This window comes from Corylus avellana, chromosome ca4 (assembly GCF_901000735.1).
Source record: "Corylus avellana chromosome ca4, CavTom2PMs-1.0".
NCBI classification, from domain to species: domain Eukaryota; kingdom Viridiplantae; phylum Streptophyta; class Magnoliopsida; order Fagales; family Betulaceae; genus Corylus; species Corylus avellana.
In genome coordinates, this window is record NC_081544.1 from 28,224,211 (window position 1) to 28,239,414 (window position 15,204).

The window sequence follows — 15,204 nt, forward strand, 5'->3', positions numbered from 1 at the left end:
TTACATGAGCCGAGTGAATATATATATATATATATATAGCCTAAAAATCATAAGAAGTTCCAAGTTAAATATTAAGGGTATGAGAAACCTTAATATTAAAAATTTGAATTTCGTGTAATTAAGCTCATTAAGATGATTTATACTTTTTAGTAGAGCCATCAGCCATGTACTTGTGGAGGTATTTTCACCATGTTATACTTGTGGGCAATATGGTCTTTTCACCATGTTATAAAAAGGAAGTACATGCTTTGCAATAACGGTCGGTTGGGGTACATCTCAAATTTTCTTTGAAGCAATTGCTGCGCTAAGTACTAATTGTCATTAATTTCTAAACCTAATTAACAAATGGCATATGCTCCGGCAACCTCTTCCACTGATTTCGAATCCCAAATGATTTTTATATCTTCATACATTCAATTAAAGTCAAACCCTAAGCTAACAATTGTTGGTAAGATAAGAATTATGATTAGAATTTAATGTTGCTGTATTTAACGGTATAAATTATGTTACATTATTCAAATTTTGAGTAATGCTACTTTTCATATCGACTGGCGTGACGTGTTCTGAATAGTTTTCTCATGTCAATAGCCTCTTGAAAAATAATTAGCAAAGAAACTTAAAATATAAAATGAGTGTGAAGAGTAACATTATTCTTAGTTTTTTGAAACTTGCCATTCCTTCGACTCGTGTCCATTTCTTGTCTAACTCTTTTTTAAATTCATTGTTGAATCTATTATACAAACTGATACACGGTAAATTTGAAAAAATATAGATATGGAAGATGGATAAGAGAAGGAAAAATAGCATTTCTCTACTTTTTTTTTTTTTTTTTAATGACATTCTAATATATTTATCACATAACATCATTTATACGATTAGCCACAAAAACGTTAAATTATGACTACAATATTCCTTGTTGGCAGGGGTAGTGAAGTAATGGAAGTTTTTGGTTATGTGTCCCACCCAAACAATAAACCATTAAATATGCCTTACTTTAAAATTATCCAAATTCTAAAGTATTAGATATTTCAAGGAATAGTTTAACCAGCTGAGAATCACGACTTATAAAGCAAATGTAACTAATTCAAATCATTATCTCAATTTCTCTCCCTTTATGTGGACATGTAAAAAAAAAAAAAAAAATCTAAAGTATTGAATAGCCCTTAATAAACTAATTGCTTCCACAATCTTTTCAAACCACAGGTAAAAAAAAAAAACAAGAAAAATCTTAGACTTACAACTTCTTTATAACTCTTTTATACCATAATTTGATGACAATATTAGCACATGATTGATTGAAGGGCATTAAAAAATATGATTCCAATAACTTCATTGTAAGCAATTTGCAATAGAGCAATATAAAAAATTGTAAATCTAGCATTACTCAAAACACAAATACAATGATAATAATAATAAGTAAATTATTGTTGAGTGTTTAAAACCTAATTTAAGGGGTGTTATTATTGATGAAGATTCCATGTTATTAGCTAGACAACTTAAGATGGGAACCTACCAATTTAGTGAAGACAAACCCCGTAACCTCCTCGGTTTAACTACTAGAATTTATATGAAATTTTAACTATTTAAGAGAAATAGAAATCGCTAAGATGACTGTTATCCTCTCAAATGTGATGTAATTTTTAAAATCACTAATAAATTTATAACAAACACTCTAGTTTTTCTTTTAGCATTACTTTAAGAAAAGAAAAAAAAAATTAAAACAAAATAATTAACAGGGGTCCTAATCCGGCGGAATTGCCACGTGTTGTCCTCGCTTGGACAATTAAAAACGAATCTTGATTAGGAAAAGCAAAGAATCTAGATTAAGTTGTAGGAGAGGAATTCTTTTTTACTTTTTAATTGCTGAATATGATAAAAATAAATAAAGAGTTTGAAAAAAAAATAAAAATAAAAAATGAAAATATCGTGACGACAACGATAAATAGAAATGCCAGAGAAGAAAGTGGTGTCAATTGTCAAAGAAACAAACAGAAGAAAATAATAATAATAAAAAGAAAAAAGAAAAAAGAAAAATAGCATGAGAAATTGGAAGTACACAGTGGCCCAGACTTCCCCACCCCAACCCTACCTTAATTGTTTGCCTTGTTGAGGCAGGCAGGCACTACAAATACCCCCCTCCCCCCTTTACTTTCACTCTTTCTTTCTTTCTCTATGAAAGCTGGAGCTTATTATTGAGCCTTAGCTCGCAAGCATTGGGGGTTCGAAGCGCACAAACGCAGAGAGAGATGGGGAAGTACATTCGCAAGGCCAAAACGACAGGCGAGCTAGCCGTCATGGAGGTGTCCCAGTCGTCCCTAGGGGTACGCACGCGCGCGCGAACCCTAGCACTCCAGAAGTCGCCGGCCCCTCCTCCTTCTCCGTCTCCGCCCGCTGCCTCCGGCTCCTACCTGCAGCTCCGGAGCCGCCGGCTAGAGAAGCCCCCGGTCGCTCTTTCGACTCAGGACTCCGGGACCAAGCGCCACAAGCAGGCTGCTTCCAACCCTAGGGCGGGGTCGAGCCTGAGAGTGGGCTCCCATGTGCCCAAGGGCGTCGACCAGGAGGCCGAGGAGGTTGAGAAAGAGGAGGACCTTCAAGAGAAGAACGAAAAGAGTGGCAACAACAACAATGGTGATTTAGGGGTTGAGGAAGCTTCGTTTGGAGAGAATGTTTTGGAGTTTGAAGGTAGAGAGAGGTGGGTTTTTTTTTTTTTTTTTTCTTCTTCTTTTCTTTTGTTGGTCTTTTTCCGTTTTTTGGGGGGTTTCATTTAATTTTCATTTGGGACCTCTTATTTTGGGGATTTTTCGTTTTAGTCATTGGTTGCTGAGAGAAAACGAGGGAAAATGGAAGAAATTGGGATTTAGTATCAAGGGGGTTTTCTTTTCTTCTTTTTTACTTTTTAGGTCTCTAGTGGGGAAGGGTTTTCTGGGTTTCGCTCATTTTCTTATTTGTTGGGAGAAAGGAAAATTTTAATTTGCTGTAGGAAAATTTTAATTTGCTGTGTTGAGATTTCACTTTGGTGAGAACAGAGCAATAGAAATACAAATTTTTTTTTATTTTACTTTATATATATTTTTTCAAAACATGCAAATTGTCAAAACCCCAAGTTTGGTTGCTTGGAAAATGGAGGATTAGAAGTTATTGGGACTTGAAGTTTTGGTTTGAAGAGGAGGGAATTGCTGTTGACTTGGCTGCAGCCATTGTCCATGATTTTCATTTTGGGGGGAAAATCAGAGTAATAGAAGATGCAAAATTTGAATTTTCGTGTTACTTTGATTCCCTAGGTATCTTAGCCTCCAAACATAGGAAATTTCTGGGTGTATCCAAAATCGGTTTCGATGGTTCAATCTTTGTTTTGGCAGCGTTTTCTTTCATGTTCTGTTTGTTTGATTAGAAAGAAAATAAAGGAAAAGAGAAGAAATTGATATGTAAATATTTCTCTGTCACCGCAGTTTCTTTTTGTTTTCTTTCATGCTCCATGGTTGTTTGAAAGGAAAGAAATTGAGACTGCTAGAGAACCAAGAAAACGTGAACTATTTTGTTAATCCAGGCTAGATGTACTACTTGGCTTCGTTGAGGTACTAAGATTCTTTGGTGTGTAATTTCTTGATATCAAGAAGCTTCGAGTGTAGAATTTCTTGATATTTATTGTCTCGTTGATTTTGGTCTTTGGGTTTTTAATTTCCTTGATTAATTATGGTCGAATTTTTGTGCTTGTTTTGAAGTTTCTTTATTAAGTATTAGTCCTTTTATGGCCTCTTTTTCACCTATTTGAAATTTTTTTTTCTTTCTTTCTTCCTGTTTCATGTTTTCTTTCTGGGTGAAGTAATGAACGGCTTTGCTGTTTATTTCTTTCCTATTACTTTTCACTCGTAAGATCACATTTGCTTTAGGGTTATTGGACTTGAAAAACGTACTCAAGAAACCCATTTCTTTACCTTTATTCGGGTCCGTGGAGAAGAATCACTGTGGCTGTTTGTCTGTTCTTATTTGATTTTTTTATAGGCTGTATTGTGCTTTTCATTGGTGTTTTTGCTTGTTTCTAGAAGTTGGATGGTTCTGACACATGGGCTTCAAAATGAATTATGTCTTATACTTTGTTTCCTTATTTTGATATTCACAAGAGATTGATCCCATGTCATTATTTAAGTGGAAGAAACAAAAGCTTCTTGTTGTTTTTCCCTCAGTAGATGCCTCTGCACTAATATAACACCGCTATTATTGTGTACAGTTGTCTTCTTTGAAGTTAAATTTGCTGGAAGGGGAGGGAAAAATATATATATATATATATATTTTTTTTGAATATATGTGGTCTTTTTCTGCTTCCCATGTGTGAATTCGAATTGTAATTCTGTCTGGAACTGCTTAGCAAAGAAGAATTTATTTTGTTGATTCTCCTTTGAAGAAAAACAAGTCATACCCCTTTGGAAATAAAAAACTTTTATCTTTTTGAAATTCCAGGGGAAACACCTATTTATAATTATCGTGGAATAAAAGCTCAAAAAAATAAATTAAACGGAAAGAATTTAGCTTCGCAAAGTTTCAGAGCCTTTTTGCTGGAGTTTGGGTGATTGCAGCATATCATGATGGAAAAAGAAAAAGGTCTCTGGTCTTAATTTTTGCTTCAGTGTTTTCTGTTGCTATATGATTGGTGGGGTCTTGTTACAGTTGGGGAAAAGCATGTGGGCTATATCTTTCATAAATGATGCAGTGAGTGGAAGATAAAAAAAATTACAGAAGCAGGTCTTTAGCGGTACAAAAAAAAAAACAATAATAGCTAATCTGCATATCCTGTTCTTCACGGTATATTCTGTTCATGTTGATTGTTTCCGCGTAAACGTAATATTGTCAAGCTCAGCTATTGGTGCCAAAATTTGTGATACAAAACTTGCATAGCTTATTATATTGTTCTGTCATCCTAATTTTGCGAGGTGTATGTTGGTGGTAGCCTTATTATGTATCTAATAGAAATTCATCTCTGTTGTGACAGGAGCACTCGTGAATCCACACCTTGCAGTTTGATTAGGGATCCAGACAGCATAAGAACCCCCGGTTCTACTACCAAGCCTACCGGCACAACTGAGACTAACCGGAGAACGCAGAACACAACGCGGAGGCATATCCCAACAGCACAGGAAATGGATGAGTTTTTTGCTGCTGCTGAAGAAGAGCAGCAAAGACAATTCATTGAGAAGTATGTGACCTATGATGTTGGTTTTGAACAATTCTAAATTGCTGTTGCTTGTAAAATTCCAATCTGATTCGGGTTTATCTGCAGGTACAACTTTGATCCTGTGAATGACAAGCCCCTCCCAGGGCGTTATGAATGGGAGAAATTGGAGCCTTAGAAGATATTACTGTTCCATCAGGGCTTATTTTCCTGCACATTCTGGGTTGATCTTGAGCTTAGGAATTTTGAAGTAGCAGGAGTTAGTTTTAGTTGGAATGGTGATGGTTTTATTTCCATTTTCCATCATCACCTAATTCACTTGTAAAGAAAGAAGTAGGAGTGTCAGTGACGTGTGTAGACTAATGGTCTGTAACATAACAGAGGTTATGACGTGTGAGTTACACAACAAATACATATCAAAGTCCTTTGTCTAACAGATCATCTGAAAGAGGGGGAGGGAAAGAAGGGTTGTACTTGTAGGTGTAGGGTTAGGGCTCATCCAACTATGTGGTACAGAAATTTACTTAGGTTTTCTTTTTCTTTTTTTTGGGTACTGTATTTTCCTCCCTTTCTTTGTCAATACTTGTACTGATGGAACTTTGAAAAAACTGTGGAATAAACATGACCCGTTTCCCCTCTCTTCCATGTTTTGTCTGTTTGCTTCTTCTTTTTCCCCCCACCCCGCATTCTTATCATCTACTATATATGCTGTTGCACGGTTAATCTTTCGCCTTTTTGTCTACACGTGAGGCAACGCACATATTTCATCAGCTTTTTGTCATGCTTTTCCCCCACTGTTCACTGAAGCTACATTGGTAAAGTTGTTAACATCTCGTGAGAATGGTTGGTGGCCTGGTGGGTGGTGATGCTGCTGGTAGTGGGATAAGCATTATTGGTGGTGACGTATTCGAAGAATCTACTCTCTCTCTCTCTCTCTCTCTTTCTCTTTATCATTGTCCGTACTGCACCCTCTTAATTTTTCTGCAACTTTCCTCTGTATGCATGCTTGCAAGTTTGTGAAGGTTGAAATGTTGGATGGGGTCATAGCTGGTAATAAGGGTGCGATTGTGAAGAAATGAGATCAAACTAGGAAAGTTTTCCTACTCAATTTTGGGTGTCTCTAGAGAATTTTTTCAAGGACAAGAAAACATCAGCGCCAGGAAATTCATCCATTATGACTATATCCTTACCTTTACCTCTTAAGTTGAGCCTTGGATTACGGATGGAAAAGAAAAAGTTGAAGATGCATGGAAAACGAGGGTTTTCAGTTTGAACACTGTATGGGAGTCGTGTAACGACCTACTAAATAATATTATTGGATAAAAGGGGAAATTTGAGGTGAAATATGTGGTGGGAACTGTTATTATCCTTGAATTAATGGTAGTTGATTCTGTTTTTGGGTAATGTTGAGGCAATCTAGTTAGCAACGATCGAATGTCTTTTGTGTTGTGTTGTGATGGGAAAACGATGGTGGTTGTAGTGGTGGTGGGTGTTGATTAAATGGGATTGGATGAAACTGAGGGAATCTTCAATTTCCAATGAAAGCTTTTTCTTCGTTTTTCAAATCTTCTATCTCATTTTCAAACGGGCTTTCATTGTTTGCTCACCAATGGTGGACTCCAACAAAGAAATTGTCTCCCACTTCCCACATGCAGTAATATATTGTTTTGACCGTTGCTTGTAAAAAAAAACCATGCCTTCACATGATCTGGGTAAATGGGAGCTTCTAATATTCACCCAATTAATCAAAGGTAAAATAATCTTTTTCTTTTCTCATGTAAAAATAAAAAAACTTGTGTCATCATCTGTAGCAGTACTCCTAAAAACAACGGTCACTGTCTCTTGAGGCTGCCTTTTTAAGCATCTCAAGGAAGCTTTCGTTAAGGGCTGGCAGAAACAACAGTATATTTTTCAGTAACATGTTGCACATATTACGTGTGCCTTTCAGGTGGGGTGGTCCTATAACATTTTTCCTTCAATCTTGATGATGACAATTATATGCTGCTTTTTCTATATCTATAGAAACATAAACAAACAACAAAAAGTATGACAAGGAAAATATATATATATATATGGTCTTAAGTATTTGGTAGTGCCTTATCTTTTCCATTTCTTTTTTTTGTAAATTATTTTGGGAGAATTTGAGTGTACTGATGATAATTTGACACTTTGTATTGCGTACCTTTAGATGGGAGGTGACATTTTCCAATGCTTCGAGTATGTTTTAGCCCTTTGCCAAGGTGTAAAGATAGCACTTACTGGGGATAAGATAGGGGCAGCTACTCACCTACACCGACGATGAGTGGAACGTCAATATAGACTCTTTGAATGGAAGTAAAAGAACTAGAGTAACTTTACTTTTTACACTCATTTAATATCGGTTAATGTTGGGTGTTTTAAGTGGCTTTTCATGTTATTTATTTAGAAAAAATAAAAATCACTTAAAATATGTTACGTCAGCCCGTGTAAAATAAATGAGTGTGAAGAATAGTGCTTCTCAAAGAACTAATATGCTAATTAAAATTATTTGTAAGATCACGAAAGTTGCTGAGGTGAACAGAGACATGAAGATAACTTCTTGAACAAGGTATTGAGGAAGTCATATAAGATTTTTGGCAAATTAGTTGGATAAATTTTTTCATGCCATAATTTTATATTTAAGGGAAATTATTGCTTTCCTCTAATATTTACTATTTTCTCCATTTTGGTAATTTTGTAAAACATCAGAGCATTATATGTTGTTTAGTAGTTGCAGTAATCATTTTTTATATTAATTGACTCATAATTCTGCAATGAAATTGCAATGTTCACTTGATGAGCATATTGATGTTCGTTTTGATAACATTTTCATGTGTCTCGTGAAATATTTATTATGACAAAAAGATCATGTATTGGTTATTATATTTATCATATAAATAATTCAGATTTTTTTTTTTTTTTTTAACTGCAGGCATATTCATCATTCACATTCTTTGGGGAAGGCTGCAACTGATGATTTCTGATTTAGCCAGAGAAATAATACCTCAAGAGGACCACATACGAGCCTCTGAAGCAGCCTGTGATAAAAAAATAAAATAAAATTATGATGAAACTCTTTGGAACAGTTTGAAGTTGATTAATAAATTTTGAACGCTTGTTTATTAAATGAGTTAGAGTTTTTTTGGATTACGTTTGAGAAATAAAGTTTTTAAGTCAAAAAGAGTTTTTGGACAAAAATTTCATTTTAAGCTTTTGTAAAAAGTGCGTTTTGGCTATTTTTAGGCTTTTTAGACCCTTAAAAGCGTTTTTAATTTTTTTATCAAATGAGTACTTTTTTTTCGGCTATTTTTATGCTTTTTGGACCCTTAAAAGTTTTTTTTTTTTTTTTTTTTTATCAACAATACTTTTTTCTTTAAACGAACTTCTTGAGTGTTAAAATTACTTTCAGGCTCCTCAAACGCAATCTCAAACAGGCTTCAGCTGGCTCATATAAGTTCCTATAATATTGGGTATAAATTTGATAATTCCTTCATTCTCACTTTACCTTTTTCTAATTTCTTCCCTTCATATAATTTGCATGATGTGTTGGTCATAATTGTTATATGACCTTCGTACAAAATGTTTGATATTAAAGGGACTCAAGTTGATGTTTTATTAAGATTAGATGTGTATAATATCTGAAAGCAGAAAAAATGTAAGATATTTGAGTAAACCAATTTTTTCTTTTGAATATGAACACAAGAGGGTAAACAGAAGATGGAGAATTTGAAGATGATGATGTATTATCAGTATTTTCTGGATAACAAGTGTGGTCTGGAAGAGGAAACATTACCGGGCAAAACAACCAAAAACTCGAAGATGTGAAAAAGAAGTGGAGTGGAAAGCAAAATAATTTCAAATTATAGTTTGTTTAGGGTTAGAAAATCTTAACTAAGTTAATATAAAAATCTAAACTGTAAAATCATTGTAGTTTAAAATAATAACGGACTTTTTTGAAGTTTAGATTTGGATATCTAGAAAAAGATATCGATCCTAACCATGTTAACCAACTTAAAAAAGCCTTCAAAAAGTCTGCCTACTCCCTTTCTACCTACAATGTTGGATTCCGCCATGGATGCAATAATATTGTTGTTACCAGTCTTGTTTGTTTTGCTGAACTTTGTTGAAGTCTGCAATGGAGGCATTACGAGTAGTTTTGTCAGAAAACTTTATGCATCTGAAGATATGCCGTTATCAGATTTTCCTCCGCCACCCGGATATAATGCACCCGAGCAGGTTGAATCATAAACTTCTTTTGTTAATAATCTCAATATACATACATTACAGTTTTTTTTTTTTCGTTAATATACATTTATACCATATCGTTGGCACAATATGATTGGATATATACGTCATATTGTTATTACACAAATATAATTTTGTTGCTAACACATGTTGTCGTTGGGCGTTGGGCATATATATATTATGCTTATGCTCTTGATTAATGTTAATATTTGCTATATATATGTTTGCAGGTTCATATAACCCAAGGGGATCTTGTTGGTCGGGCCATGATTATTTCATGGGTTACGCCCCTCCTGCGACACCCTGATTATGTGGTGTATTGGGCGGCAGGGTCCAAGCATAAAAAGCACAAGGCTCATTCTTCAGTCGAAACTTACAGATTCTATAATTATTCTTCTGGCCACATACATCATGCCACCATTAAAAATCTTGCAGTACGGTCAAGTATTGGATTTTCAATTCCTAGTTCATTATTAGGGTATGCATCAGTAATATGGACATTTTAATTAATCTCAGTTCCAACCTTGCGCGTGTCTAATTATGTGTGGTCTTAAAGTTCACAAAAAAAAAAAAAAAAAAAAAAAAAAAAAATTCCATTACTATAAATTATTGAATCATATATCAAATCCTTGAACCAAATTGACATGATTGTATTTTGTTTGTAACCTAGTTTGACACTCGATACTTTTATGAGCTTGGGGCTGGCAATGTAACCCGTCGATTTTCCTTCCGAACTCCTTCCAAAGTAGGGCCGGATGCTCCATACACATTTGGCATTATAGGTGAATACCAACAGTTTGAAGGATATAGAATTAAAGTATTGATTTAGTATTTGGAAGTAATAAAATAATTCAATTTCCAAATGCAGGTTATGTTTTGCATTTCCTCTAGCAGCTGACCATTTAGTAATTGGAAGCATATAACATATTTTGACATCTTATTTAGAGTATATATAGTTGATTTATAAATATTAATGAAGTGCTATATTTATTTTTGGAATCAAGCAATGTATATGATGATGCATCATATATGGCTTCTACAGGTGATTTGGGACAAACACATGATTCTTATCAGACACTGGAGCATTATGTGTCCAATCCGAAAGGGCAAGGCGTTTTGTTTGTGGGTGATCTTTCTTATGCAGATAATCATCCCAACCATGACAACGTGAGATGGGATACATTTGGCCGCTTTATTGAGAAGTGTGCTGCATATCAGTCCTGGACTTGGACTGCTGGCAATCATGAACTTGATTTTGCTCCAGAACTTGTGAGAAATCGATCTCCCGCACTTGTTAATTATGTTCATCATTTAGATTACCTTGACTTCTAATATGTTCATGTAATTTTCAGGAAGAAGATGTTCCTTTCAAGCCATATTTGCATAGGTACCATGTACCCTACAAGGCATCACAGAGCACATCTCCACTTTGGTATTCCATTAAGCGTGCATCTGCATACATCATTGTCTTGTCTTCCTACTCAGCATATGGTATGAAAATTTCCTTTTAATATGTGTTAGAAACAAAGCATCCCTGATTAATCCTGATGATAATTTGGTATTTCCTGTGTTGTATACACAGGTAAATACACTCCTCAATACGCGTGGCTCGAAAGCGAGTTGCCTAAGGTTAACCGAGCCGAGACGCCGTGGCTGATTGTTCTTGTTCACTCGCCGTGGTATAACAGTAACAATTACCACTACATGGAAGGGGAAACCATGAGAGTGCAATTTGAATCCTGGTTTGTTAAAAACAAAGTGGATGTTGTGTTTGCTGGTCATGTTCATGCCTATGAACGAACAGTAAGCTTATGTTCTCATTCACTCCTACAACATTTTCTCAAACTGCAAACCAATCAGTAACTTTAATTTTCCTAAACCATTTTCAATGTATTGCAGGAGAGAATATCAAACATTAACTACAACATAACAAATGGGATGAGTGCTCCAGTGAAGGACCCTTCTGCACCAATATACATTACTATTGGTGATGGTGGTAATGTTGAAGGCATTGCTGACAGGTGGGTGCCTCATCCTTAAATTTTATCTTTAGATAATTTCTGTTAGAGTATATGTGGACTTGTCCCACATGTACTCTAACAATTTCCATCACCATTAAACTAAAATTGGGCAGTGTCAATGTCTTCTTACTCATTACTGCATAACTTTGTTTTCTGCAGTTTTACTGAGCCACCACCACGTTACTCTGCATTCCGGGAAGCGAGCTTCGGGCACGCGGTTCTCGAGATTAAAAATCGGACTCATGCTCACTATGCTTGGCACCGTAACCAGGATAACAATGCTGTTGTTGCTGATGATGTTTGGTTGCATAATAGGTACTATTATCCAGAAGAAGAAGTATAGTGAGGCTACCAATATGGTTTAGGAGTCATTTCATTTTTCCCCTTCTTGTAGTAGACGCTTTTGTTTTGGCTGTCAATTTGATGTAATTTGGTGTATGGATTTTTGGTTTTATTTTTAGTTTATTTGAACTCTGAGAATGCATTTGAGAGACAAATAATTAAGAAATTATATTTATATAATTGGTGTTCTAGAAGGTAAAAATGCTCTATAATATACTGCTAGACTACTCCCTTGGGTCTCTGTCATCAGTTTCTCTTCAGAGCCATTATAACTTGTCCTTTCAACTTCACTTACAAGCTAGTACACATTAGAATAGGGTGTTGGAACTAGTGGCTCATATTCTCTCAGGTATAGAGAGTAATATTGAAATACTAGTAGTTGGCCGAATAGTCGGAGCGGAGTGAACCTTGAATCATTAATTGTAAAATATAGTCGCACTCTATGTGGACGTAGGCATATTGCCGAACTACGTAAAACTGTGTCTTGACTCTCTTTTGATTTTTCTTTTCAATTCCATATCATTCATTATTGTTGGGCCCGGTAACAACAATGATGAAAAGAAACACATTAGCAGTAAATGAAACACATCTGTTAAAGTCTTACAAACTCCTAAAAAACCAATCACATAGGAAAACAAAACTTGTCTACTGTCCATATACAACACACACAATTCAATAGATTAATTTACTTAGCTTTTTTTCCCCGGCCAGTTTTCTCAAAGCAAATGTGCACCACCTCTCACCCACACGGTTCTAACTTCTGTCCGTGAAACCAAAATGCCAACCATGTGAGCTTGTAATTATGACACCTACAACAATCATGTAACCGAGTGAAAAGCCCATTTTGGGTGAAGCAAAAAGCTAACAGCTCCTCACTGTTGTCCTCTAACTTTCTCTTCATATATATATATATATATATTTTCTAAGAAAGAGGTGGTTGGTTGAGGCTTAAGGAGTTCAAGAAATCACTATAGCTCTTGAACCGTCTCCCCAAACAAAACAAAAATTTCTAGTTCCGCCTCACTGCTACGACCCATGAGATATAGAGGCAACCCCTCGGCATCCCCCTAATAATTGGTATTTCTTCCCATTATTAGTCAATTAGAATGGTGTTTGAGATCGTAAAATCACAGTGTGTGTAACTTAATAATAAAAAATAAATGTTAGGGGTGAATAAGTTTTTCATATATGACTCATATTCTCCTATAAATCCATATAAATTCACAAATTTAGTGATTAAATTGTAAGAAAAATTGGTCAAAAATATATATATATATATATTAAAATATATATATATATATATTAACCACTAACATTTTCCATAAAATAATAATAATAATAATAATAATTGAACATTTTATAGGGGCTTCACCCACGAGGAGAAACCCCTTAAAAAATAGGCGTATGCCGCTATTTGCGGCGAGCACACGGTATTCTTTAGTAAAAGGCGAAAGAATAGTTCGCTCTGTGCTCACCGCACGGCTCCGTAGGCTAAAGAACAACCGAAATTCTTTATTTGTAGTAGCAGCTCTGTCCACTACTATTCGTATTTCAAGCAGTGTGGGACAACGCCTAGTCCCAAGCGCTACGTACTATGCGCAATTAATAGCGAGAGAGAGAGAGAGAGGCGCAGCAGAGCACATGTTTCTTGTCTTGTCTTTGTATAACGTGTTGCTCGACATGTCCTTCCGTATGACAAATGTTTCTAGTCTTTTTGAAGTTTATAGAGCACGCGTTGCTTCTGTTCATGATGTTTTGTTTGAACTTTGAAGTCTCTGTGCAATGTATAGACGAATCCCTTTGTCTTTTTACTTTTTGGTACAGATTCACAATGAAAGACAAATCTCTCGTTTTTGATGATGAACTTGTTGAACGTACAGCATAACACTTTGATATTACCACCATTTTCTAAATATCAACTATACAGTTTCCAGTTTCCTTTTTAACTCCAATCTCTTCTGGATCCATCATTTTCATCTCAATGGATATTAACTCTCTTCAACTGCTCTCTTACGTTCAAGATGAGAACCATTCCGGATATCAAAAAAACAAAGAAAATAACTTCAATTCAATTGGGTCGTGGTATAATAATACGAAACAGACATCATCTTATACAATAATTTCTCTTTTCTTAGACAAAATACTCCATAATAAAACTTCCGAGTTAGTTTTTGAGACTCCAGAGTTGAGAAAGAATGAAAGTTCCGTGGTGAGTTTACTAAAGAAAATATCAACGAAGTGAAGTGAGTCAGAGAAAGAGGAATATTTTAGAGGCTTTCCTCATATAAACTTTTGACGATTAATTTTTCAGGGGCTTCCTCTTGAGAAGAGACCCCTCCAAAAATTGGCGTATGCCATTAATTGCGGCGCGCACACGGTATTCTTTAGTAAAAGGCGAAAGAATAGTTCGCTTTGTGCTCACTGCATGGCTGCGTGATTTGACTTGTACATGGTTGGGTGTTTTTATATCTACAATCTTATACTACTCTTTCGCGTTTCTCCCATGTGGGACAAAATAACCGAGTTAGAATGTTTACGGTGTTAGGCTGTCAGCTATGTCACTTGTCATAATTATAGTCATTCTAAAATGCTACTCGTCACAACTTTAGGCACCGAAAAGTTTACACTCCTGGTTTCAGCGTGTATATATATATATATATAATAAGGGAGAGACAATTGGAGTGAGCAAGAACTTCAAATGATTAATCTTTCCTTTTTTTCTACCTTTTTTTTTTTTTAGAAAAAATAAAAAATCAAGTGATTGGTTATAACTTATAAGTACTGGGATAAATGTTAAATAGAATTATAATAACTAGCATTTCTATTTTTTTATTTTGACTAGTCAAAATAACCTTTAACCTAATGTGAATGATCTTGGTAACCAGTAATTACAAGCGCAATGCGTTGTGATTATAGGGAATGGAGGCTCATCACTCAACAAAATTATTATTATTATTATTATTATTTTGAATAAACAAAATTATTATTTGAAAACTTAGAACGATGGCGATGGCGCATTTTGTGATAAAAATCAACCAACATAAATTAGTTACAAACTGATTTAATATTTATAATTAATTTATACAAACCAATTTAATAAAGTGATATGTGCTCCTTAGCATGTAAGAAACTCATATTTGTTTAGTAGCACGTGCTTCTCACTATATTTTTAATAGCATTAATACATGCTTTAAGAACACGTTTCACTGGTTTGTAGCTAATTTCTGTCCAAAATGAACCCAACTGACTACAAACAACGACAGAGTACAAATAATACGCAACAATTTTCAACTTGAAGCTGAAGCATAAATTAATTTTACAAAATAGGGTGAGAAAAACAAGATGAGAAGTAAATTTTGTTTTAAAAAATCAAGCCGAGGTGTCAAAATAAGGTGACTTGTTGACTTGAAA

The 15,204-nt window shown here is 34.9% G+C and overlaps 2 protein-coding genes and 2 non-coding genes across 4 annotated transcripts; 2 read left to right on the plus strand and 2 right to left on the minus strand.

Annotated features, from left to right (window-relative positions):
• Positions 1-2,136: 2,136 nt before the first annotated feature.
• Positions 2,137-5,806, plus strand: LOC132179686 (cyclin-dependent kinase inhibitor 5-like). Its single transcript, XM_059592440.1, has 3 exons — positions 2,137-2,692; positions 4,988-5,191; positions 5,276-5,806. Exons 1-3 carry the CDS (start codon positions 2,247-2,249, stop codon positions 5,343-5,345), a joined length of 720 nt encoding a protein of 239 aa, XP_059448423.1. The 5' UTR covers positions 2,137-2,246; the 3' UTR covers positions 5,346-5,806.
• A 3,450-nt stretch (positions 5,807-9,256) lies between these two features.
• LOC132179497 (purple acid phosphatase 5-like) lies at positions 9,257-11,794 on the plus strand. Its single transcript, XM_059592232.1, has 8 exons — positions 9,257-9,421; positions 9,661-9,864; positions 10,101-10,212; positions 10,473-10,699; positions 10,783-10,921; positions 11,013-11,233; positions 11,330-11,451; positions 11,611-11,794. Exons 1-8 carry the CDS (start codon positions 9,257-9,259, stop codon positions 11,792-11,794), a joined length of 1,374 nt encoding a protein of 457 aa, XP_059448215.1.
• Positions 11,795-13,159: 1,365 nt separating this feature from the next.
• On the minus strand, positions 13,160-13,277 carry LOC132180132 (U5 spliceosomal RNA). The gene has a single exon (XR_009440028.1). It is a non-coding gene; the product is annotated as a U5 spliceosomal RNA (small nuclear RNA).
• Positions 13,278-14,107: 830 nt separating this feature from the next.
• Positions 14,108-14,224, minus strand: LOC132180131 (U5 spliceosomal RNA). Its single transcript, XR_009440027.1, has one exon. It is a non-coding gene; the product is annotated as a U5 spliceosomal RNA (small nuclear RNA).
• Positions 14,225-15,204: the final 980 nt, after the last annotated feature.